At 38.6% G+C, this 24,241-nt stretch overlaps 2 protein-coding genes across 2 annotated transcripts in view; one reads left to right on the top strand and one right to left on the bottom strand.

The window, feature by feature from the left end:
* LOC136030439 (DNA polymerase theta-like) overlaps positions 1 to 24,241 on the top strand; it is a gene marked incomplete in the record, with an annotated part of 266,307 nt that overhangs the window by 5,771 nt on the left and 236,295 nt on the right. The window contains 3 exon segments of the mRNA XM_065709422.1: positions 6,417 to 6,849; positions 9,492 to 9,603; positions 22,801 to 22,916. Of these exon segments, the coding sequence (XP_065565494.1) occupies positions 6,436 to 6,849; positions 9,492 to 9,603; positions 22,801 to 22,916 (642 nt within the window).
* LOC136030676 (uncharacterized) lies at positions 15,102 to 15,722 on the bottom strand. Its single transcript, XM_065709742.1, has one exon. The coding sequence runs from the start codon at positions 15,720 to 15,722 to the stop codon at positions 15,102 to 15,104; it is 621 nt and encodes a 206-aa protein (XP_065565814.1).

The raw sequence follows: 24,241 nt of genomic DNA, 5'->3' as shown, positions 1-24,241 counted from the left end.
TACGTGTCGAAATACTTGGGGAATACTTGTGGGTGGATCCTGGTGCATTTGACATGCATATTCTTTTTACTTTATTTCTTCGTTTCTCTTGAACTTTTTTAATGTGCAAATAAATAAAGCACAATTCAGATAGTGGAGGCAAAAAACGGAAAAAATTGCCTCAAGTATAGGGATGACATTGAATAATCATATGGAGTGTAAGTCGGAGTCTAGGTTGTATGACCTAGGTTTCTATAATTTAATATGTGGTATAAAAGTGTGATATGGATCTCTCGAGAAACGCTATCTGGAATGGCCCACTTCCTCTCAGCTTTAATGGTCCAGCGAAGATTTCGTTGTTGTTCACAGTTAAAGTATTGTCAACATTTGACCATTTCAAAGTTAATCTACAAGTTTAATCCATTTTAATTTTTTTTTTAGTTTTGACTGTCCTTTGCCTGGAAATTCCAGAATTCCAAATTCGAAAATATGCATGTCCTACCTAAGATTATTAGAATTTTGTGACACTGAAGAGTTTAACATGTTTCATTAGCATTTTGTGTGGGATAGGGTCTAAGAAAACAAAAGTGGATTTCAAAATTTTTTAAACAGTTTATTGTCATTATATTTGACTATTTGAGCAGGTCATCTACATACTAACACCTTTGAGGGAATCTTATCAAATCTATTAATCAATGCTATATATAAGAGAGGTCCTTACAAGGTCCCTTGAGAAATTCTATGCTAAATAGGGAGGGTTTCAGAGAGAATATTTTGTATTTTATAGCTTGGGATCAATTTCAACGAAAACGTATATACAATTTACTAAGAGAGGGTCTACTTCAAATTTATTCAGTGATAAATGATTTAGGGGGCTGTGATCAACCAAGCCAAATGCTCAAAAATATGAACATAGTATGAGGCCCAGTGGTAGTTCCTCAGATGATGGAAAAATCTTGCATCAAATCAGTAGCTACAAGCAAAATAAAAATTTTTTGTTTTTTCTTGGGAAATATTTTTACAAATAATAACACTGGGTAACAGCCAAACAATCGCCAGGGGTTTCTCAAGTGATTTAGACTAATTTTGGTGTTCTGAGTCTGAATATCACATTCATTTTGCTCTGTCAGGTCAACGTTTTGAAGTTTAGCCATAGGCCTACCTGACGAGCTATACATATGCTAATATCAGGGTTTTTGAGTTAAATCATATTTTTTTTGAACGATATATTGAATTACAACATTATTTTATTTCTCTAAAATAGCTGCATATTTGTATGCATGATTGAAAGTTTAGTTAGATAACCCATAGCAAATCAAATTGATTCTAAATTTCATTGCCTGACATTAACCTGCATTTCTATTTCTTTCACTTGATTGATATGGCTTCAGCACAACGGTCATGCAGGAATTATCCTGACGCTTTGTGCTACATCTATAGGGATTACACGCTGTTAGTACACAGGAGGAGCATCATGGGATTCTTAAAGCACGTTTACGAGGCTTACTTTGAAGTCAAACTGGGTGACCAAGATAAGTCTTGGGCACCGCATGCAAGATGTGCGTGGAATACCTCGGATAACGGACGAAGGGTGCAAAAACTTCACTGAAGGTTGAGTTTCTGATGGTTTGGAGGGAACTGTTAGACCATGCATCAGATTGTTACTTCTGCGCCATCAATACTACTGGCATAAACTGGAAGAATTGACACTTCCTCTAAGTACCCGGAGCTTCCGTCTGCCTGCTGTCCAGCGAAAAAATTCCTGTATCAGCGTTCACAGAGCTTCCCAAAAGCGATGACAAGACCACAAGTGCAGATGAGGAAGGGTATAAGATAAGATTTATTTCAATAAAGTGGCTTTCACAAGCCCAAAAGGGCCGAATTTGCACTTTAGTGTCAGTACAAAATCATAAAATTCCAACCAATCCAATCAAAGTCAAACGATAAAAACTCGTAAAGTAAAAACAGGGAAAACAAATTTAAATAAAAGTCTAGAGAGAGAGAGAGAGAGAGAGAGAGAGAGAGAGAGAGAGAGAGAGAGTTCGTAATTGCAAAATAAACACTAAAACTATAGGATAAAAGTGGAGTGAGAGAGGGGGGCTATTGATTTAAAATTTCAACTATGTGAGGGATGAACTTTCTTCATTTTTCTATATTTTTCAGTGGAAACTCTTATTGGAGCAAGAAAGGGGATTTTTCTTGAAAAAGAACGTGTGGGGCGAGTACGGGGTGTAAATGCTCACTAGAAAAAGATAAGTAGTACGAGGACTATGCATGGCATTGTGGGCAAAACGCAAGGAAATTTGTGCTCTCCTTTCCTTAAGGGTGACTAGATTTGCTCTCCTAAGAGAAATTTAAGGCACTTTACCCTCATTAAAGATAATTCTCAGGTACCTTTTTTGAACTGCCTCTATTCTGTCCGACAATTCATGGCCAGGATGGCAAATAGTACAAGCGTATTCGAGGGTAGGACGTACAAAAGAGAGAAAAATCCTCAAACAATGCGATTTAGGACATTTAAATCTATTAAGGAGCTTAAGGAGAGAAAATGCAGTATTGGTACGTTTTAAGAAATCATTAACGTGGCAATCCCATTTTAAGTCGCTTGAGATGTTAACACCCAGTTATTTCTTAGTATTAATAAACATTTCAAGGGGGATAGGACAGGAGAAAGAAGGGGGAGTTTTTAGGAAACTAATTGTTAAAACTGTTAACTTTAAAGGGTTGACTCTCATATCATTAGCAACAGCTTCATCTGATATTGATTCCAAGATGTCCATTGGGTTACTTTTTAGATTTGTAAAACATGTTTCTAAGACAGTTAAATCGTCAACGAATTTCCTTCTATCCGGGAAATCGACACTAAGACTGTTTATCATGGTAAGAAATAAAATTTGGGGCTAAGAGGGTTCTCTGGGGTAAACCATTATAAATTGGGAGGGAATCAGATTATACATTCAGGTATTTGACGACTTGCGGTCTTTTAGAAAGGAAGGACGAAATTATTCTTATTAAATAGGGGTCAACTAGGAAGTCATTGGTTAGTTTTTTACTAATGTATTGTGGTTAATTAAATCAAAAGTTTTTTGTAAGTCAACTACAACAACATTGAGCCAGGTATTGGGTTTTTCAAGTTTGTTACATATAGTGTCCAAGAGGTGAACAAGATAGTGTGTGGTAGAAGTAGAGCGCAAATTTTCGAATTGCCTTTGGTCAACATTTGGGCTTATTTTTGTTTTCAATCAATCAACTAAATTGCTTTCATATAACTTGAGAAAAAACAGAGTAAGAATAATGGGCTGGACACCAGCAAAATCTTGTTTGCTACCCTTCTTTTTTAAGGGAGTAATAAAACCTAATTCCTAACAATCCGGGAACTTACCAGTAGAGGTAATTTCATTAAACAGTACGGACAAAGACTCTGAAATAATGTTTGCAAAGGTTTTAATTAGTACAATAGGGATGTCTAGTGGATTGGTGCTGCACTTTTTAATGTTTTAATTTTTGCCTCAACATCTGAGGTCAAAATGATAGGGAAATTGGGAGAGTGTAGACCATAAGCAGCATTAATAGAGAGGGGAGGGAGGCTTTGAACTATGGAGGAAACAAGTCTATTTAAAACATTGGCTGTAACAAGGGGCTGTTCTTGTAAATGGAAATCTATATTATTATGTGTTTTCCCACACATTTTTTTTATACTTTTGTACCACTGTTTTGGCTGAGTAGAAAACAAATCCTTGACTTTACATCTGTAATACGCAGAAGCAGATTTACATATTTCTTTTTTTATTTGTTTACCCAGTGAGTTAGCTTCAGATGTTTTACCATTCTGAAAAAGATTAATTTTAAACCTAATTAGTTTTTTTAACTGACTAGTAATGTAAGGTTTGTCAATAGAATACGAGTTTACTTCTGTCTCAGGGAAGGATTCTAAGTATTTGGTTTTAGTCAGATTTTGTAATCTGGAAGTAAGACACTTCAACGTTAATGTCATTATTCCCTTAAGAGCTGGCCAGTTTTCATTAGTAATCCAAGATCCAAACTCGAAAAGGCCTTAATTGGAAATTTGATGATAAGAGAATTGGGTAACAAAAAATGTATGATTGAAGTTGGAAAGAGGCATCATTAATAAACAAAAATGGTAGCTACCTCCTAAAGGGGGCAAAGGAACAGGTGAGCTATAGAAATTGTGCATATTTGTGCAAATTGGATCGAGAGTTGTATTTCCTTTGGTTGTTGATATTTTACTATTTGTTTTAAATTGAGGGAACTTCAAAGGGAATTTAACTTTAGGTCATTGGCATCATCTACTAGGAAAATACCGGCGTTTGGGGATTTGCAGAGGACAAGGTCAGCACTACTATGTAATTGCTGGAAAAACCGCTGTCTTTGTGTAAAAACCGCCGTCTTTGCGTTTTGATTTGGGGAATAATAAAAGCAGCAAAAACAACCAAATTAAAAGAGCGAGGCAAAACTTTGGGTCTCACACTTACCCAAATGATTTCATCGTAATTTGAAAGGTGTGGAGTATGAATTAATTTAGGGAAGAGATAGTTACTTACAAATAATAATATTCTGCCTCCCTTTTTACCTAGGGGGTGGTCCAGAGGACGAGGTTTTATGAATTGGGAGCAGTTACTGATTTTTAAAAGGTCAGGGTTCTGAGCCTGGACCTCTGCTACAGCAATTACATCAGTTTTGTGTAATTGGGAGAGGGTCTCTAGTTGGGTCAATTTGTCGAAATTCAGGATTTCAGCTTTCGTAACAAGAAACTTAGGAAAAGTAAACGGTTACTAAAGTGAGCAGTTGTTTGTTTGCTAATTGTTGGAGCCAGAAGAGAGTAGGAGGAGCGTGGGTCTGGGGAAGGAGAGTTCTCTTTTTCAACGGGGATATTGTTAGCTTGGCTGGAAATTGTACTGGAATTGAGATGATCTATTAAACGGCTGTTACCTGGTAATTGCCATGGTGGAATAGTGATTCATATCCTTCAGGAAATTGCTCGTAATCGGGAAGGGTTTATTGATTGTTGAGCTTTGTCCGATGAACATCGATGAGAGATTTTTGCTTGGGTGTGATGCACTGAAAAAGGGCGGCGGAAGGGAGATGAGTGACTCATACAATTTTTATCTTTGGACAGGGACACTGGCAAAGGACTCAAGGGAGGAAACTTAACCTCAGCTATACTGAAAAAATGTTCACAAGGTTAAAACTGCACTTAACAGAACTACAACTATCTGAAATAAAGTTACGACAAATATGCAAAAACGTGCACTGCTTACGAAATTTACAGCGATTATGATTAAAATGTTTACATATCACACTTTTTTTGCTGGAGCTTGCTTGAAGCACGAATGTATTTTTGTTTACTAGCAGAAGAGGCAGTCTTATTATCCAGGTTATTCACTTTTCTAATGTTGCTTGAAGCACGCAATGACGTAAACTTGCTTAAAAGTACAGTCATCTCCTATTTTGCTTAAACCAGTCAAAATCATATTTACACATTTACGTATGTGAGACAAAAGGACTTTATTATTCGTCAGGTTATTCACTTCACTTTCTTCTAAGCACTGATTAGTAGAAATATAGTTGTCTAGAGGTTGTACAAGGTCAGAGGGATTAGCCAACTCATGAATAACTGATGAATCTTCAGTAATTTTACCTGAGAGATTCAGTCACTAACATTATTTTCTGGATTTTTGACCACTACTTGATTAGTGTAATTATTTTTTGAATTTTTCTTCGTTTTGCTGAGTAGAAAGAATGGGGAGTTAAGAACATCCATTTGGGGAGGAATATCATTAAATTGAACTGTAGACAGGGGATGAGAAATTATTATCGAAGTTTGTTTTAAAGCCTCTTCTAGCTTGGTTTTTAGTTCCAACAATGCAAACTCTGGTTTGGGGCGGTCAGGTTTCATAAAGAAAGTTTCTGTTTGACACCCAGCATCTCTAAAAGGGATTCTGATAGGTTGATTCATTGCTCGGGAGACTGGAGAAAGATTCGGTCTGGACTGATACCTCACGTGAGCAGAGGTGCAAGTTGCTACGGGTGGTGCAAAAAATAGAAGAAGGGCCAACAAAAAGAGTAGTGTTGCCCTCTGCCTGACTGGAGGCTTCCGGAGGGGAGAATGCATCTTGATGGCGGGGGAATTGGGAAGGTGGGATCTTTTTCTGTGATAGGAGGGGTAACGGCGATTCATTATTAAGTTCTTTGAGGATAGTAAGCATCCTAGCTCTTGAATTAGGAGAACTGGGGGTATGAGGCGAAGGTAGAACAGGTGAATTCGAACGATTTACTTGTAATATTGAAGTATTCTTTGAGGAAAAATCAGGACACAACAATCTATCAGTCCAATTAGCCGCAGCAATTTTTGCACACTCTTCAGTTCCTACATGAACTTCTATATAATAGTGTTTATATAATATTTCTTTTCTTAGGACGTGAATTAGAAAAATAATGGCGAACTTGGCTGAAGACTGGTATGATGATGGCGCTTCGTTTTTCACAACTCAAGCTCTTAATGGTGTATCATTGCTGCCCAAAAGTTGTGGGAAAAATCATAGCAAGCTCAATACTGAATCAACCAACAATATAGGCGAGGACATTGCAATTTGTTTACTCAATGAATGTGATTTTTCTATTAAAAATGGCAAAATCGAGCCAAACTTATCCAGTGAAAAGAATATTATTGACTTAAGAATTGGATCAGACACAAAGAGTTTTATTGCAGAAAATCAGAATCGTGAGAAAAATGAAGGTACATCTTCTCTGTGTCTTCCAGCTGAGGAAAACCTGGATGACTCTGAAGCTGTTCAGTTAGATCTTGTTCTAGACTTAGCAAAATGGAACTTGCCTTCATCAGTTCTGAAGGTGATTTTACTCTTATTTTTAGGATGGAAACAATAGTTCTGATTTTACTGTATTTAGCTACGTGATGATGTTACAGCTGGGGACTTATATTTTTAATGGAATTATGTTACTTAAAATCATACCTGGATGAAGAATCTGCTCTATGAGGTTTCTCCCTACACGAAAAGCTGAAAATCTGTATTTCGAGAATACCCTTTATTATACCCCCAAGCAAAGAATATCCTCTATATTTCTTCCAGGTGAATGTGTGTGACTCCCCCCCCCCTTACTAGATCTAGAAGTAGACTTAACTAATTTTGCAATCAGTATATTTACCAAAAGTGGGTGTAGTATTTTGATCAAAATTGATTTAAAGTAAGAGCTGATGTCCTATTTGTGCTTTTTGTGGGTCTGGGAATGAGCTCACCACTGGGGAGGGGAGGGGAGCTGGTTAAATTTATTTCACCGGAACATGCACCCGTAGGGATCGGATCTTAGCCAAACTTGGCGGAATATAAAAAATATTGTCCTAGCTATTCCAATAGGGATATGGGCTTGATCTCGCCTCTGCAATGAAGCGAAATCGATAGGGTTTCTAAATTATTATTATCCTGAAACCTACTAGAAGAAATTGTTGGGCCTCAACTAAACTTAGTTTGGAGTAAGAATAGCTGTGCTATTTGGGTCTTTTGGGTATCCTCACCCTTTATAATCTCTCTCAGGGAAGGACCCTCTTAGACATTTGTAAGACGAATTTGTCAGAGCTCAATCAAACTTTGCTGGATAAGAACTAGTGCTGTTTACTTCCTCTGAGTAGAATGGAGGAGGGGTTTACTTTTTTGTAGCCAGAGCTTCTTTTGGGATGAGTTATGCAATTAAAGTGAAAATTGTTAGAGCTTTATTTCAATAATCTACGTATTTGGGGCAAAATCTGACATTTCTTCTGAATGGAAAGGGGTCTCTAGATATCACCAGAATATTTGCTGGAAAAGGTTGTTGTATCTCAGCTAAGCGTTATGAAAAGTGATATCTAATGTCCTAGTTGTATTTTCAGGGGACCAGGACCAATCCCACCTCTTGGAAAGGAAGAAAGTATCCTAAATAGTAGCACTGTAGTCAGCATATCTTAAAAAATGGGCTGTCAGATCTCAATCAAGCTTAGTCGAAGCTAACAGTCAATATTTAAGTTTTTTCGTCTATATAGAGAGGAGGCTTCTTTAATTCTTTTTTTAGCCCACTTACTTGAAATAGCCATCAAGTCCTAACCAATCCTGCGTTGGGGGGGGGGGGGGGAGGGGGGGGTATGAGCTAGACTCTTTGTAAGGTTTGTACATGACCTAACTTTTGGAGGAGGGGGAGGGGAATATGGGATGCAAAATCTTTATCAGTTCAATTGTGCTGGCGCGTTGAATTCCATCAAATATGGCCAAAAGCCGCAGCTTTGATTTTGGGTGTCTTTGCTTGATCCTAAGTCTGTGAGAGAAGGACTTCAATTTTGAAACTCGTAACCGTTTGAAGGGCTACAGCAAAATTTTTGATGAGATCCATTGGATCTCAGTTTAACATAGTAAGAAATTGTAGATACTAACTCTGTGAGAGAAGGGCTTAAATCTTGAAACCCGTAACCGTTCGAAGGGCTACAGCTAAATTTTTGATTAGATCCATTGGATCTCAGTTTAACAAAGTGAGAACTTGTAGATAGATTTTAATTGTGTCTAGTTGGGAAGGGGGTGGGGGGTGGACTGATCGCATGACATATAGAACATTTTCTGCTAGAGGCAAGTGATTAATGAGCTTTTATTTCTGTGTCATTGTTTTGGTTAGGGTGTGTTCATATCCATAAAACTGACCATAATCATAGAAAGTAGCTTAGGGATGTCAAATTGATAATTAGAATCATGGTTGCCCATAATCTGAATTTTAGGGGGGGGGGCTTACCTGGTCTAATCGGCACTTTCGATGCTCTATAATAGAAATATCAACACAAAAATATAAAATATAAGGCAGCCAAGGGGGAGGGGGGTAGTAACCCCCCACCTGTCCCCCCTTATGGATGATCATGATTAATATAGAATTATCATGAACATAGAGATCCTACAAAGCAGTCTTCAAATGTATTCATTAGCAGTTTCTTCATGTACATGAAATTTATTTTTAGAACTATTTAATTCTAAGACAAAAGATAAATGCAAAATAGAATGTACAATTTTTGTTTAAGACATAAGTGCAATACTGCTCTACAGCTGAGACCCGCCAGTCACAGTTGCCTAGAACACATCACAGAGCCATGACACCAGAGGTCTATTTTTTGGCATATTTTTCTTACCTCAAGAAACAAACTGCTTCAGGGAAAACTTTCTAAAAGTATTTTCACTCTTTTTTAAAATTTTGAAACTTTCAGAGCTGCTGTTTGCTTGTGAGTGTGACGACATGTAGCTTGGCACCTCCTTATTAAATTTTGATTTAAACTGTAAAGCTAATTCTAAGTGCTGATCAGGCCATTACTTTTACAAAAATCAGTCTCTATTCTTTGGCACTATTAAATGTATTTTTTAGTGTGATTATTTGTTCAAAGCTGTTGCTACTGACATGAGATTTTAGCAACAATGTTAAACCTTTATTTAGATGACTTTTCAATTGATAGTAGATATGTTTCATTTTAGGTGTATGAAAAGAAGGGGATATTTCAGATGTTCGAATGGCAAAGTGAGTGCCTGCAAAAAGGAGACGTCTTGAACTTCAGAAATTTAGTTTATTCTGCCCCAACTTCAGCTGGTATTGTACAATTTGTTTTATTTTTACACAGATTGTTTTTTAATTGCTTTTTTTTTGTTTTTACTTGATTTTTTCTTGATTTTAAAATTATTTTCCTGATTTTTTTTTGATTTTACCAAGCGTTCTTTAGGGTGGCTAAAAAGAAAAGGTGTTCTATAGCGTTCAAGTTGTTTTTTAGGGCTTAAGGCCTGCTAATAAGGAAAGACACTCTTTAGCAGCTAAAGTATTCTTTAGGGCTTTAGAGTGGCTAATAAGAAAAGGCGTTCTTTAGCGGCTGATTCTTTTTTTAGTGCTTTAGGGCTGCTAATAAAAAAAGACGCTCTTTAGCATTTAAGGCGTTCTTTAGGGCTTTAGAGTGGCTAATAAGAAAAGGTGTTCTTTAGCGGCTGATTCTTTTTTTAGTGCTTTAGGGCTGCTAATAAAAAAAGACGCTCTTTAGCAGCTAAGGCGTTCTTTAGGGCTTTAGAGTGGCTAATAAGAAAAGGCGTTCTTTAGCGGCTGATTCTTTTTTTTTTCGTGCTTTAGGGCCGCTGATAAAAAATATTCTTTAGCAGCTAAGGCGTTCTTTTGGGCCTTAGGGTGGCTAATAAGAAAAGGTGTTCTTAACCGGTTAAGTAGTTTTTTTTGGACTTTAAGGCCGCTAATAAGAAAAGACACTCTTTTGCAGCTAAAGCGTTCTGTAGGGCTTTAGGGTGGCTAACAAGGAAAGTTATTCTTTAGCGGGCTGATTCTTTTTTAGTGCTTTAGGGCCGCTAATAAAAAAAAATACGCTCTTTAACAGCTAAGGCATTCTTTAGGGCTGTTGGGTGGCTAATAAGAAAAGGCGTTCTTTAACGGCTAAATCTTTTTTTAGTGCTTTAGGGCCGCTGGTAAAAAAAGACACTCTTTAGCAGCTATGGCGTTCTTTAGGGCTTTAAGTTGGCTAATAAGAAAAGGTGTTCTGTAGCGCTTAAGTAGTTTTTTAGGACTTTAGGGCCACTAATAAGAAAAGAGACTATTTAGCAGCTAATGCGCTCTTTAGGGCCTTAGGGTGGCTAATAAGAAAAGGTGTTCTTTAACGGCTAAATCTTTTTTTAGTGCGGTAGGCCCGCTAATAAGAAACGAATCTCTTAAGCAGCTATGTCGTTGTTTAGTGCTTTAAGGGTACTAGTAAGAAAAGATGTTCTTTAGTGGTTAAGTTATTTTTTAGAGATTTTGGGCCGCTAATAAAAAAAAATACGCTCTTTTAACAGCTTAGGCATTATTTAGGGCTGTAGGGTGGCTAAAAAGAAAAGGCGTTCTTTAAAGGTTAAGTTATATTTTAGAGATTTCGGGCCGCTAATAAGAAAAGACATTCTTTAGCAGCTAAAGCGTTCTGTAGGGCTTTAGGGTGGCTAACAAGAAAAGTCATTCTGTGGCGGGCTGATTCTTTTTTTAGTGCTTTAGGGCCGCTAATAAAAAAAACACGCTCTTTAACAGCTAAGGCATTCTTTAGGCCTGTAGGGTGGCTAATAAGAAAAGGCGTTCTTTAACGGCTAAATCTTTTTTAGTGCTTTAGGGCTGCTAATAAAAAAAGACACTCTTTAGCAGCTAAGGCGTTCTTTGGGCTTTAAGTTGGCTAATAAGAAAAGACACTCTTTAGCAGCTAAAGCTTTCTGTAGGGCTTTAGGGTGGCTAAAAAAAGGCATTCTTTAGCGGGCTAATTCTTTTTTTAGTATTTTAGGGCCGCTAATAAGAAAAGACACTCTTTAACAGCTAAGGTTTTCTGTGGGGCTTTAGGTTGGCTAATAAGAAAAGACATTCTTTAGCGAGCTAATTCTCTTTTTAGTGTTTTCTAAAAAAACACTAAAGCACTAAAAAAAGATTGAGCCCAATAAAGAACGCCTTTTCTTATTAGTCACCCTAAAGCCGTAAACAACGTCTTAGCTGCTAAAGAGTGTCTTTTTTTTTATTAGCGATCCTAATACACTAAAAAAAGAATTAGCCCACTAAAGAATGCTTTTTCTTATTAGCCATAATAAATATAATAAGAAAAGGAATTCTTTAGCGTGCTAATTCCTTTTTTTTTTAGTGCTTTAGGATCGCATAAAAAAGATACTCTTTAACAGCTAGGGCGTTCTGTAAGACTTTAGGGTGTTTAATAAGAAAAGGCAGTCTTTAGCGGGCAAATTCTTTTTTTAGTGCTTTAGGATCGCTAATAAGAAAAGACACTCTTTAACAGCTAAAGTTTTCTGCGGGGCTTTAGGTTGGCTAATAAGAAAAGACATTCTTTAGCGAGCTAATTCTCTTTTTAGTGTTTTCTAAAAAAACGCTAAAGCACTAAAAAAAGAATGAGCCCAATAAAGAACGCCTTTTCTTATTAGCCACCCTAAAGCCGTAAACAACGTCTTAGCTGCTAAAGAGTGTCTTTTTTTTTATTAGCGATCCTAATACACTAAAAAAAGAATTAGCCCACAAAAGAATGCTTTTTCTTATTAGCCATAATAAATATAATAAGAAAAGGAATTCTTTAGCGGGCTAATTCCTTTTTCTTTAGTGCTTTAGGATCGCATAAAAAAAAGATACTCTTTAACAGATAGGGCGTTCTGTAGGACTTTAGGGTATTTAATAAGAAAAGGCAGTCTTTAGCGGGCAAATTCTTTTTTTAGTGCTTTAGGATCGCTAATAAAAAAAGACACTCCTTAGCAGATAAGTCGTTGTTTACGGCTTTAGGGTGGCTAACAAGAGAAGGCGTTCTTTAGCAGGCTAATTCTTTTTTTTTAGTGCTTTAGGATCGCTAATAAAAAAAGACACTCTTTAACAGCTAAGGCATTCTGTAGGGCTTTATGGTGGCTAATAAGAAAAGGCGTTCTTTAGTGGTTAAGATGTTTTTTAGGGCTTTAGGGCCACTAATAAGAAAAACACTATTTGGCAGCTACGGTGTTCTTTAGGGCTTTAGGGTGGCTAATAAGAAAAGGCGTTGTTTAGCGGTTAAGTTGTTTTTTAGGGCTTCAGGGCCGCTAATAAAACATGATACTCTCTAGCGGCTAAGGCGTTCTTTATGGTTTTAGGGTGGCTAAGAAGAAAAGGCATTCTTTACCGGTTAATTCTTTTTTTTTAGTGCGTCAGGCCCTATAATAAGAAAAGAACTCTTTAGCAGCTAAGTCGTTGTTTAGTAATTTAAGGGTGCTAATAAGAAAAAGCATTCTTTAGCACTTAAGTTATTTTTTAGAGCTTTTGGGCCGCTAATAAGAAAAGACACTCTTTAGCAGCTAAGGTGTTCTGTAGGGCCTTAAAGTGGCTAATAAGAAAAGGTACTCTTTAGCAGCTAAGGCATTCTTTAGGGCTTTACGGTGGCTAATAAGAAAAGGTGTTCTGTAGCGGTTAAGTAGTTTTTTAGGACTTAAGGGCCGTAATAAGAAAAGACACTATTTAGTAGCTAAGACGCTCTTTAGGGCTTTAGGATGGCTAGTAAAAAAATGCGTTCTTTAGCAGTTGAGTTGTCTTTTAGGCATTTAGGGCCACTAATGAGGAAAGACACTCTTTAGCATCTAAGGCGTTCCTTAGCGCTTTTGGGTGGCTAATAAGAAAAGGCGTTCTTTAGCGGTTAATTCTTTTTTTAGTGCGTTAGGCCCGCTAATAAGAAAAGAATCTCTTTAGCAGATAAGGCGTTGTTTAGTGCTTTAAGGGTGCTAGTAAGAAAAGGCGTCTTTTAGCGTTTACGTTATTTTTTAGATCTTTTGGGCCGCTAATTAGAAACGACACTCTTTAGCAGCTAAATAGTAGGAGAAAAATAAGTTTTGACCAGGAAAAAATTGGTACAGAAATGGTTTCTTCACCATCTGGACCGGAAAAAAATGCTTAACAACATATCAAAAATCTAAAAGCTCGATGCGAAATTGTTTTTTTTTTAATGTTTTTTTATTTATTTTCTCAAAACCGGGAAAAAAAAAATTAAAAACGTAAACTATAATGTTTTACACATCTTTTTAGATCAGCTTTTGGCTCTGAATTCATTTCTGATACTCATTTCGTTACCTGACCAAAAGAAAAATATTTATAAGCAAAAAAAAAAAATGGGGAAAAAAACTGTGTCTTTGGGGAAAAAAACTCTTACCAGCTTTGTAGTCTATTTGGCTATGTAAACGAAAGGCTTAGAAAAAAAAAGACTAAACAACAATGAACAGGAATGACGAAACACCTCAGCGCCAAACACCATAAGACGAGGTAGGTTCTAACTTAATGTGTTCAGAGAAAAGCTTTTATCTTATTTTCAAATATATAAAAATTGCACATCATCAAAATATAGGAACTAGATTTTTCATCATCACAGTTAACTGTTATTCTTCTTCACTAAGTTCTTCTTCTTGAAACTTCGAATTGTTGCACGAGCTTCCCTTACAGGTACGACAGGCTATAGTACACTCAAGTCCGTTTTTCTTACAGGTACACTTTTCACTATCACAGCCGTCAATACGACACGAGCATTTGATAATTTTCAGCAGCTGAGACGGAGCGGCAGGGAGATCTGTTTTTATTGGCGCAAAAACTTCGTTATCCTGCAGTTTCCATCCCAGGCGTAAAGGGTCTACTGGGTTCCCGAGCCAGATTTGAACTTGGCAGTAGACACGTAGCGAGTGGTACTTCGCTGCTGCCTGAGTCGGTGGCAGTTCTTGTGGAGGCACGAAAGTGGTGGCAGTGCTCACTTTTCTGTGAAAGATTAGCTTTCTGCTAGGTTCGAAACATCAGGGTAACCGTACAGTATCAACAATGCTCGCTCTCCTGCTGCCACAATATCGTCAAGCAATGCGAGATTGTCGCCAAACATAGCAGCGCTGTCCCTGAAAATCTTGTTGGAAAGTAGCAGCTGAACGGCTTTGCCCTTTCCTATTCCGTAAAGGTGAGAGGTTGTGTCACAACCCAGCACGGCATGACAGAACGGTATCAGATTGCTGACATCTGTTCCTAGCTTCTGCTTCATCTCACTAATATCCCAAGCTGAACTAGTACCGCCAAACTTAGCTTCAGGTGAGAAATATAAACGCCCGGAACGCGAATCTGATCGACTGATCAGAAGAACCAAGATTTCAGTATCATCAGCAACCACGATTTTGTCTGTAAGACTAGCAGCTTCTACGGCTTTCCGAGTGGAAAGCCGAATTTTCCACTCTTCCGAGTGGAAAATTCGGAAACCAACGGCTTCCAAATGGTTGCCGAGCAGCTTCAGGAAACGTCCTTTGTTTGTCTTACATGAAAGAAACTCTTCTTTCTTCATGAAGAGGGTCATCTCTTCGGTGAAAAAGACTTGGCGGCCAACCATCTTTGCTCGACGTAAATGGGTAGCATCTTTGATTGCTGGACCACCTTCATATCCGTCAAACACAACGATCGCACTAGGGTACCTTGCTTGTACGTAATGGACGTATGAAGCAAAGATGACCTTGAAGGTTGACCCTACCTTCCATGGAACTCGATGTAGAAGAGAACCACCATCCAAGACGATGTTACACGCAGAAGCAGGTCTTGAGGGTGACTGAGTCTCAATCCCGCAAGCCAGAAAAGATCGCTTTTGCAAGCTCTGGCTTATGTGCTTTTCTCATAAGGCCATCGCTTTCGAAAAGAGAAGGAGGAATCGTACAAAGTTCGTACTTGAAGTATTCTTCTCGGAGGTCAGTTCGTTGGGCTACTATTATAAACCGCTGGAAAAGGAGCGCCGGATCTATGTGCGCTACCACAGAGGACCCCGCCTTTTTGGCATTCATTAGGGTCACTTGGTCTTTTTTCTTGAAGACTTGCTCCTTCAAAGTTTTTCCCGTCATCTTACTTAGAATCAACTTTCCAGCCACATCGGCCTCGGCAACATTAACATCTTGGGAAGAAGTTATGCCGTTGGCAATGTTTCTAAGCTGATTGTCACCTCTGAACGGAGAAGATTCTCTGAAGTATCCGACGAGCTTCTGGGTATCGTCGAAGTCACGCTCCTTTCTACTGGAACTCATGTCGCGGTGCTGCTCACTTGTCGAGTAACCAATTTTTGTCAAATTTTGCATCAAGAGGTTGATCTCCAGGCATGCTGGTCTTGACAGAACCCAAATGGCTCTCTGCTGTTCTGTCATCCCACCTCCAGTTGTAAGACCGCCCGATGTTTTCAGACTTCTCATATACTCCTGCTCGATGACAAGATCTGCCGAGAGCCCAGCCCAGCGTCGCTCTGATCTCTAATTGTGTGACCTCCCAGTTCAAATGCTTCGAAGATTGGTGGGTGACTAGTTTGAAGCTTAGCCATCTCTTGCTGGTATATCCAGACCGACTTGACATAGAGGTTATGTCCAGATGCTGCTAGAAACGGAAGCATCTCTACTGCAGATTGTAGGTGCAAATCCCACAGGCCTAGTCTCTCGGCACGTATGAACTTAAGCAGTATCCCAACCATGTCAAGATACTGAAACCAGAGCTTCGCAGTTCTCTGAGTCAGCAGGTCTTGGCGTCTCTGCTTGAGAAAGTTTTCAAGTTGCTTGAGCTGGGGATCATGACTGAGATCTTCGGGTGGGAGGTATCCATCCAGTACGTTAGCGAAGACAGCAGACATGTCTAGAGACGTCAACGTCGCTTGCTCTTCTTCGAGGAGATGAGCATATATGGCCGAGCTCACGAGAATGTGAGCTCGAACAGCTCTAGGAATCGCTTTTCCAGAAAGAATGTGCGGCACTGCACCAGTCGCGTATATCAATTCCAGAACCTCTTTCAGACCAGAAACTTCCATGAGGTGTCCTATGCATCCGACGAAACTCATCATCAAATGAAAACCACCTAACTTGAGAACAATACTACTCAGCTCATTCGTCGTGTCGGACTTGAGGATCTTCATAGACTTCCACCAGAGCGGCTGGTCAAATGTGAGAACGGGTGTGAATCCGTAGGTTCTGCCTTGCGAAGCTACAAAGCGCAAGGTTGAGTAAAGGCAGGATTCGTTGCTAGACGGGAGGTCAATCATGGGCAAAAACAAGACGCTTGCCTTGCTGCGAAGGTTTCCCGTTTCATGATGTATTTGGTTAGAGAAAACTGACTGCATGAATCCATTCCAGCTCGGCCTTGGGACATTCAGGAACCCGGTAGCTAACCAGAGCTGATCGAGTGAGGCATACGGGTCGTTGACATTTTTGCCAGGGATCTTCTCATATTGCACCTTTGAAAGCACTGTCTCACTTAAGCGGTAAGGGTAGATGGGAATTTTTCCTTTTTGGGCTACTTCATCTAATGAAACTTCAACTCTCGGAATGGGCGATCGGCTGTTAATGAGAGGAGGCGTGACTGTTGCTAGCAGAGCCATCCCATGGAAAGTGTTTCTTCCGTCCATCGTGCAAACATCGTGATCTGCATTATCAGCTACATGCTGCACAGCATGTGCGGAGGTAACTCCTGCAAGGCTAGATTCATCATGGACTGATGCGCAGCGTTTAAATTTCTGGACTTCAGCATAGGAGGAGCAGAATCCATGGCTGTGTAAAGTGTCAATAAGAAATCTGGACTTGAAATGGTGATCCAGTTGCACTGCTAAGCCTAGTTGCAGTGGACAAATGAGGGCACGCGGGCGAGCTGCTTGAACGATGGAATTGCCAATGGCAAGCACTTTGAAGGAAATATCGGTTCCAACAAATATTTCATCTAAGAACACCATTAGGCTATCAGGTAGAGAGCATTCCAGCTGTTCTCCAGAAGAAATCTGCTTTGCAGTCATATACGATTCCTTCTGTGCTGGCAGTCCTTTGATATCACTTTTGATAATCTTTGCTGCTCTAATAAGCTTGATTTTCTCACTCTCTTCGTTATCGGTTTTGTCCAAGTAATAAAAATTCTGGAGTATCGCTGATGCTTTTTCTTTTAATGTCACCACGTCAGCCTTACCGTCAATAGTTGCAAATACTAGCTGGTCACTGAAATATTCCAGAAGCTTGCTCTTCAAGTACTTGTTACAGTACGGTTCAAGGTCTGTCCCATTCAAAAGCTCTCCCATTTTAACAACAAGTTCACTGACTGTATACTGTTCTTCGTCATTTTCTTCGAAAAAAGTAGCCAGCTTCAAAAACGCCTGATATCTTTCATCGTGACCTGGCCTCCCTCTTTTTGGACGTTTTTTATCTGGCTCAGTATCTTCGAGTATTCCAAAAAGTTTTTGCGTCGCAAATCTGGCTGGAAGGCTCTTATTTAATCGAAACATAGAAGAACAGGCTGCGTGATAAATGGCGTCAACTGCGTGCAGGTCTGACACTGCACATATTCGGCGGAAAACGTTATTTGACCAATCATCATCACGGCTTTTGCACACTGCCTTTATACTCTCTTCAAAGTCTTTAGTCCGAACCTTGTACCACTCGTGTCCTTTTCTGTGGGTAGTATGGAGATTTATCCTTGTAGTGCAGAAAAAGCAACACTCTTGGAAGTTGAAACTTGGAGTCCGTGATCGGAGTACCACTTTTTCTGCTTCCGTCTTTTCTTGCAAGGTTCGTCGTCTCTCATTGTCAATTTTCGACAGGTATATTTTGTTTGTGAAAGTCTTTCTGCAAGCAACATGGACTTGGTTCCCTGCCTCGACAGAGATACTGGTACCTCTCGTTTGCTAGCTTCATTGATCGCCGTAGCTCCTTTTTCTGCCAGTACCGACGATTCTGAGGTGTCTATTGAACGTTCACAAAGGGGACATAAAACTGCGGTCTCAGCCATCTAAAAAGAGAACTGGGAATAAGTGAGCTGTCGGTGAATGTTACAACGAAAACCCTCATTCTGAACCGAAAAATTTGTGCTCCTCTTCGAAAAATACCCGTGATCGTGTGTCGCTTGATTTTTTTTTTTTTTTTTTTTTTTTTACTTCATACAAAAACAAAAACAAAACATAAAAAAGAATTAAATGATGAAACGTGATGTTTCTGTCTAATAAAAGAGCACAAAAACAATCGTTTCTTAAAAGGGAAACCATCAATAAACTACTTTTCTTTTCACGGTTCCTCATTCTCGGATTCTGGAAATATCAAAGAAAAAAGCCCAAAAAAACGTGAAAAAAGGGAATTTCGCAACGGGATGGAGATTTAGATTTTTGATATGTTGTAGAGCTCTCTTTTCTGAACACAGTGGTGCAAAAATAACTTCTGTACCAATTTTTCCTGGTTCGACCATTTTTTTCCGTATCTTTCCCCTACTAAAAGTGTTCTGTAGGGCTTTAGGGTGGCTAATAAGAAAAGTCATTCTTTAGTGGGCTAATTCTTTTTTTAGTGCTTTCAGATCGCTAATAAAAAAAAGACACTTTTCAGTAGCTAAGGCGTTGTTTAGTGCTTTAAGGGTGCTAATAAGAAAAGGCGTTCTTTAGTGGTTAAGTTATTTTTTATGGCACTTGGTATTAACCAAGTGTCTTATAGCAATCGCAAATTATGTCGGCCTGTCGGTCCCGGTTTTGCTACTTTAGGCACTTCCAGGTAAGCTCGGACGATGAAATTTCGCAGGCGTATCAGGGACCGGACCAGATTAAATTAGAAATATTCGTTTTCACAATTTGACCATCTGGGAGGAGTGGGGGGCCCGTTAATTCGGAAAAAATAGAAAAATTGAAGTATTTTTAACTTACGAACGGTTGATCAGATCTTAATAAGATTTTATTTTTGGCAGGATATCGTGTCTCAGATTTTAAATCATGACCGGATCTGGTGACTTTTGGGGGGAGTTCGGAGGGGGAAACCTAAAATCTTGGAAAACACTTAGAGTGGAAGGATCGGGATGAAACTTGGGGGGAAAATAAGCACAAGTCCTAGATGCATGATTGACATAACCGGAACAGATCCGCTCTCTCTGGGGTATTTGGGGGGGGGGGGGGGTTAATTGTGAAAAAATAGAAAAAATGAGGTATTTTTAACTTACGAATGGGTGATCGGATCTCAATGAAATTTGATATTTAGAAGGATATCGTGTCTCAAAGCTCTCATTTTGAATCCCGACCGGAGCTGGTGACACTGGGGAGAGTTTGGGATGGGGGAACCTAAAATCATGGAAAACGCTTAGATTGGAGGGATCGGGATGACACTTGATGTGAAAAATAAGCAGAAGTCTTAGATACGTGATTTACATAATCGGAACGGATCCGCTCTATTGGGGGGGGGGGTGTGAATTCTGAAAAATTAGAAAAATGACTTATTTTTAACTTACGAAGGAGTGATCGGATCTTCATGAAACTTCATATTTAGAAGGAACTCATAACTCAGATCTCTTATTTTAAGTCTCAGCTGGATCCAGCATCATTAGGGGGGGAAGTTGGGGGGACCGGAAATCTTAGAAAATACTTAAAGCGGAGAGATCAGGATGAAACTGGATGGGAAGAATAAAAACCTGTCTAAGATACGTGACTGACATAACCGGACCGGATATGCTCTCTTTGGTGGAGTTGGGGGGGGGGTAATTTGGAAAAATGAGGTATTTGTAACTTACGAAAGGGTGACCAGATCTTAATGAAATTTGATATTTAGAAGGATCTTGTGCTTTAAAGCTCTAATTTTAAATTCCGACCAGATCCTGTGACATTGGGGGAGTTGGATGGGGAAGCTGGAATTCTTGGAAAACGTGAAAATTGGGGTATTTTTATCTTACGAATAGGTGATCGGATCTTAATGAAATTTGATACTTAGAACGAATTCATGTCTAAGAGCTCTTATTTCAAAACCCGACCAGATGTTTTGACATTTGGGGGGGGGGGGTGGAGGGGGAAATCTTGGAAAACATTTGGAGTGGAGGAATCGGGATGAAGCTTGGTGGATAGAATAAGCAAATGTCCTTGATACGTGATTGACGTAACCGTACTGGATTCGCTCTCTTTGTGGGAGTTGGGGGGAGGTAGGGTTCAGTGATTTGGAGAGTTTGGTGCTTCTGGACGTGCTAGGACGATGAAAATTGGTAGGCGTGTCAGGGAGCTGCACAAATTGACTTGATATAGTTGTTTTCCCAGATTCGACCGTCTGGGGGCTAAAGGGAGAGGAAAAATCAGAAAAAATGAGATATTTATAACTTACGTGTGGGTGATCGAATCTTAATGAATTTTGTTTTTTAGAAGGACATCGTGACTCAGAGCTCTTATTTTAAATCCCGACCGGCATTAACCCTCTGATTGTCCTTTTAAATCAATGTATTGATTCTTAGAATTTTCTTAGAGCTCATACCATTTGACCGTTTGGCTCTTAGCTCTTCTCGCCTCCTCACAAGTGCCATATGAGCTCTTAGCGCTAGTTAGATCTTTTGGGCTGCTAATAAGAAAAGACACTCTTTAGCAGCTAAAGTGTTCTGTAGGGCTTTAGGGTGTCTAATAAGCAAAGGCATTCTTTAGCTGGCTAATTCTTCTTTTAGTGCTTTAGGATCGCTAATAAAAAAAAGACACTTTTCAGCAGCTAAATCGTGGTTTATGGCTTTAGGGCCGCTAATAAGGAAAGACACTCTTTAACAGCTAGGTCATTCTCTAGAGTTTTAGGGTGGCTAATAAGAAATGGTATTCTTTAGCGGGCTAATTCTTTATTTAGTCCTTTAGGATCACCAATACAAAAAGACACTCTTCAGTAGATAAGTCGTGGTTTATGGCTTTAGGGCCGCTAATAAGGAAATATACTCTTTAACAGCTAAGGCATTCTCTAGAGTTTTAGGGTGGCTAATAAGAAATGGCATTCTTTAGCGGGCTAATTCTTTATTTAGTCCTTTAGGATCACCAATACAAAAAGACACTCTTCAGTAGATAAGTCGTGGTTTATGGCTTTAGGGCCGCTAATAAGGAAATACACTCTTTAACAGCTAAGGTATTCTCTAGAGTTTTAGGGTGGCTAATAAGAAATGGCATTCTTTAGCGGGCTAATTCTTTATTTAGTCCTTTAGGATCACCAATACAAAAAGACACTCTTCAGTAGATAAGTCGTGGTTTATGGCTTTAGGGCCGCTAATAAGGAAATATACTCTTTAACAGCTAAGGCATTCTCTAGAGTTTTAGGGTGGCTAATAAGAAATGGCATTCTTTAGCGGGCTAATTCTTTATTTAGTCCTTTAGGATCACCAATATAAAAAGACACTCTTCAGCAGCTAAGGCGTTGTTTACGGCTTTAGGGTGGCTTATAAGGAAAGGTGTTCTTTAGCGGCTATTTCTTTTTTAGTGCTTTAGGGCGTCTAATAAGAAAAGACATTCTTTATCAGCTAAGTCGTTCTTTAGGGTCTTATGGTGGCTAATAAGAAAAGGTATTCTTTAGCAGGCTGATTCTTTTTTTAGTGGTTTACGGCCGCTTATAAGAAAAGATGCTCTTCAGCAGCTAAGGCGTCTTTATAAAAAAAAAAAAAAAAAAAAAACTTGAAATAGCCCCAACTGAACTATATGAAGCAAAATTAAGAAAGGATTAAGAAAGGGTAAGCTTTACTCTTTACAACTCCATCCCCCTTGTAGCTCTAATTTCTTTTAGCACCAAGAACTGAAGCCAATACAGCTGCGCATGCTCCACCTCTATCTTGGTTTATTTTCAGCTTTATTCTTTACAACTTGCTCCCCCCATGAAGGTTTGATTTCCTTTAGTACCAAGCACTCTGGCCAATACACATTTAAATTTGTCTCGATTTGTCCTAAGCTTTACTCTTTACAAATCCCTTCCTTCCACGAAGTTCTAATTTCCTTTAGCACCAAGCACTGAGGCTAATACAGCTGCTCATGCTCCACATCGATCTTGATCTTTTCTAAGCTTTGCTCTTTACATCTCACTCCCCCCATGAAGTTCTAATTTCCTTTCGATCCTTTCTTATGACTTCTTCACAACCCATTTGAGGGCCACCTGGTTTTCATTTGGCCCCCGCACGGACGGCCAAAAAGAAAAGCCTTTGGCAATCCGTCACCATTCATTCGTAAAACATGACCTTGCCACCTTAATCTTTCTTTCATTGTAACCCCTTGAAAGCGGAATTGCAACACATTTTTGACTGGACTTCAACTATATTAGGTAAAATAATTCATTTTCTTGCGGATTGTAAGTAAAAATTGTTTAGGAACTAAAATGACGACTTCTGTAGGTCCTAAAACAACTAATTTCCATAGATCTGTATTATCAGGGTTTTTATAAAGATCGTTCATATAAATTATTATTACAGTTTACTCTTTTAATGGCTTAGATTTTATGTTAATGAACTTTGTTCTCGTTATAATAATTCTTAATTACCGTTTTTAGCCTTTTTATATATTTTCAGGAAAAACTCTTGTGTCAGAAATCCTATTGGTCAAAACTTTAACAGAAAGAAAAACCAAAGGAATAGTTATTCTACCCTTTGTATCGGTTACAAGAGAAAAGTTGTATTACTTCCAGGTAAAAATTGTTTCTCTATTTTCGATCAATTCTCTAATATTCCGTCGAAAATTCTATTTAAAATCTAAATAAAAAAAAAAAAAATTAAATCTGCTATCTGAAGGTTTAAATAAATCTGACTGTCCAAATTTTCCAAAATTGGGAATCAAAATCAACCATTCGAAGGGATATGCTCAAGGTGGACCAATTTTTAAAAGAGAGATTGGTTGTTGTACTTTCTTGGAAGGAGGGGGGCTGCTGATTTTACCGCACTGGTTTCTGAAGTCCAAAAATAATACGATATTCAAAGTTCTCATTACGAAGTAAATAATCTAAATATTGTCAATATCTAAGATCCTTTAATATTAATTCAGTGGGTTTAACCCCTTCTATTATTGTAGGCTCTTCAATGAATTACAGGTCAAAGGTTTGGGGTCTGACTGATACGGTAAGTCCAGTTCAAACCTGTGCCTGACAAGACGTGAATGTATAGTTATCATGTTTTTTTTTAATCTCTATTTAAAATCTTTATTTTTATTTACTTACTTTGTAATTTTTTCGTTTCCTTTATTTCAAGACGTGGCTTGTCATCAATTCGACAGTTGAAAATTAAAGTGGACCAAGACCACTCTTAGACATAAATTCTTGAAGTCAAGTGACTCAAATTGAGGCCCTTTCTCGCCATCAAATCGTGGGCCGTAGTTCTATAAGACCTTTATGCAATTAATAGCATGGTAATTTAATCCTAATTATTTTAATTTATGTTATGAAAAACTTGTTGTAGCCTAGTGGATTGATGCTCCTCTAGGCAATAATGGGCACAGGACTCATTCCCCGCCGTAGGAAGGCTGGGCAACAAACTTGCTACTTGTCCCTGTAAAAAAAAAAAACACGCAACTTAAACGTCGATTCGATGTGCTATGCACCAGCAATGGCTCTGGAGGATCTTTATTCGTTTTTTTTTTTATGAAAGGAGAAATGATGTGATTCTTCATTGCCTCTTGGACCCGATTTATAAAAAGGACATTGTAAACAAAACACGGACAGATTCTTAACAAAAAGAATATACTCTACGCAATTATGCACGTACTTATCCTTTCGAAATCGTTTTCCTTTGCCATGTCTATCTTTTATTCTAAAAACTGTCTGTGACACATCACCACACGGACATATTTCCCCACTTTCCTAGTATCCAGTTGGTATTTATTCTATCATACATTTCTTCTTTCTTTCCCCAATCCCAAAAATGTTGTCCCTCAAACCGTTTAACTTCTTACAATTACATATAAAATGCTCTGAATTATCATTATCCCCGCACATTGGACAAAATTACGGGCCACTTACCT

The sequence above is a fragment of the Artemia franciscana genome, chromosome 8 (genome assembly GCF_032884065.1).
Source record: "Artemia franciscana chromosome 8, ASM3288406v1, whole genome shotgun sequence".
Lineage (NCBI taxonomy): Eukaryota > Metazoa > Arthropoda > Branchiopoda > Anostraca > Artemiidae > Artemia > Artemia franciscana.
Note: the sequence above shows the minus strand (reverse complement) of the source record. Positions and strands in the feature narration are given on the sequence as shown.

Excerpts from the sequence above, each read along its gene's own strand:
- LOC136030676 (XM_065709742.1), bottom strand. The coding sequence starts at position 15,722 with ATGAGAAGTCTGAAAACATCGGGCGGTCTTACAACTGGAGGTGGGATG.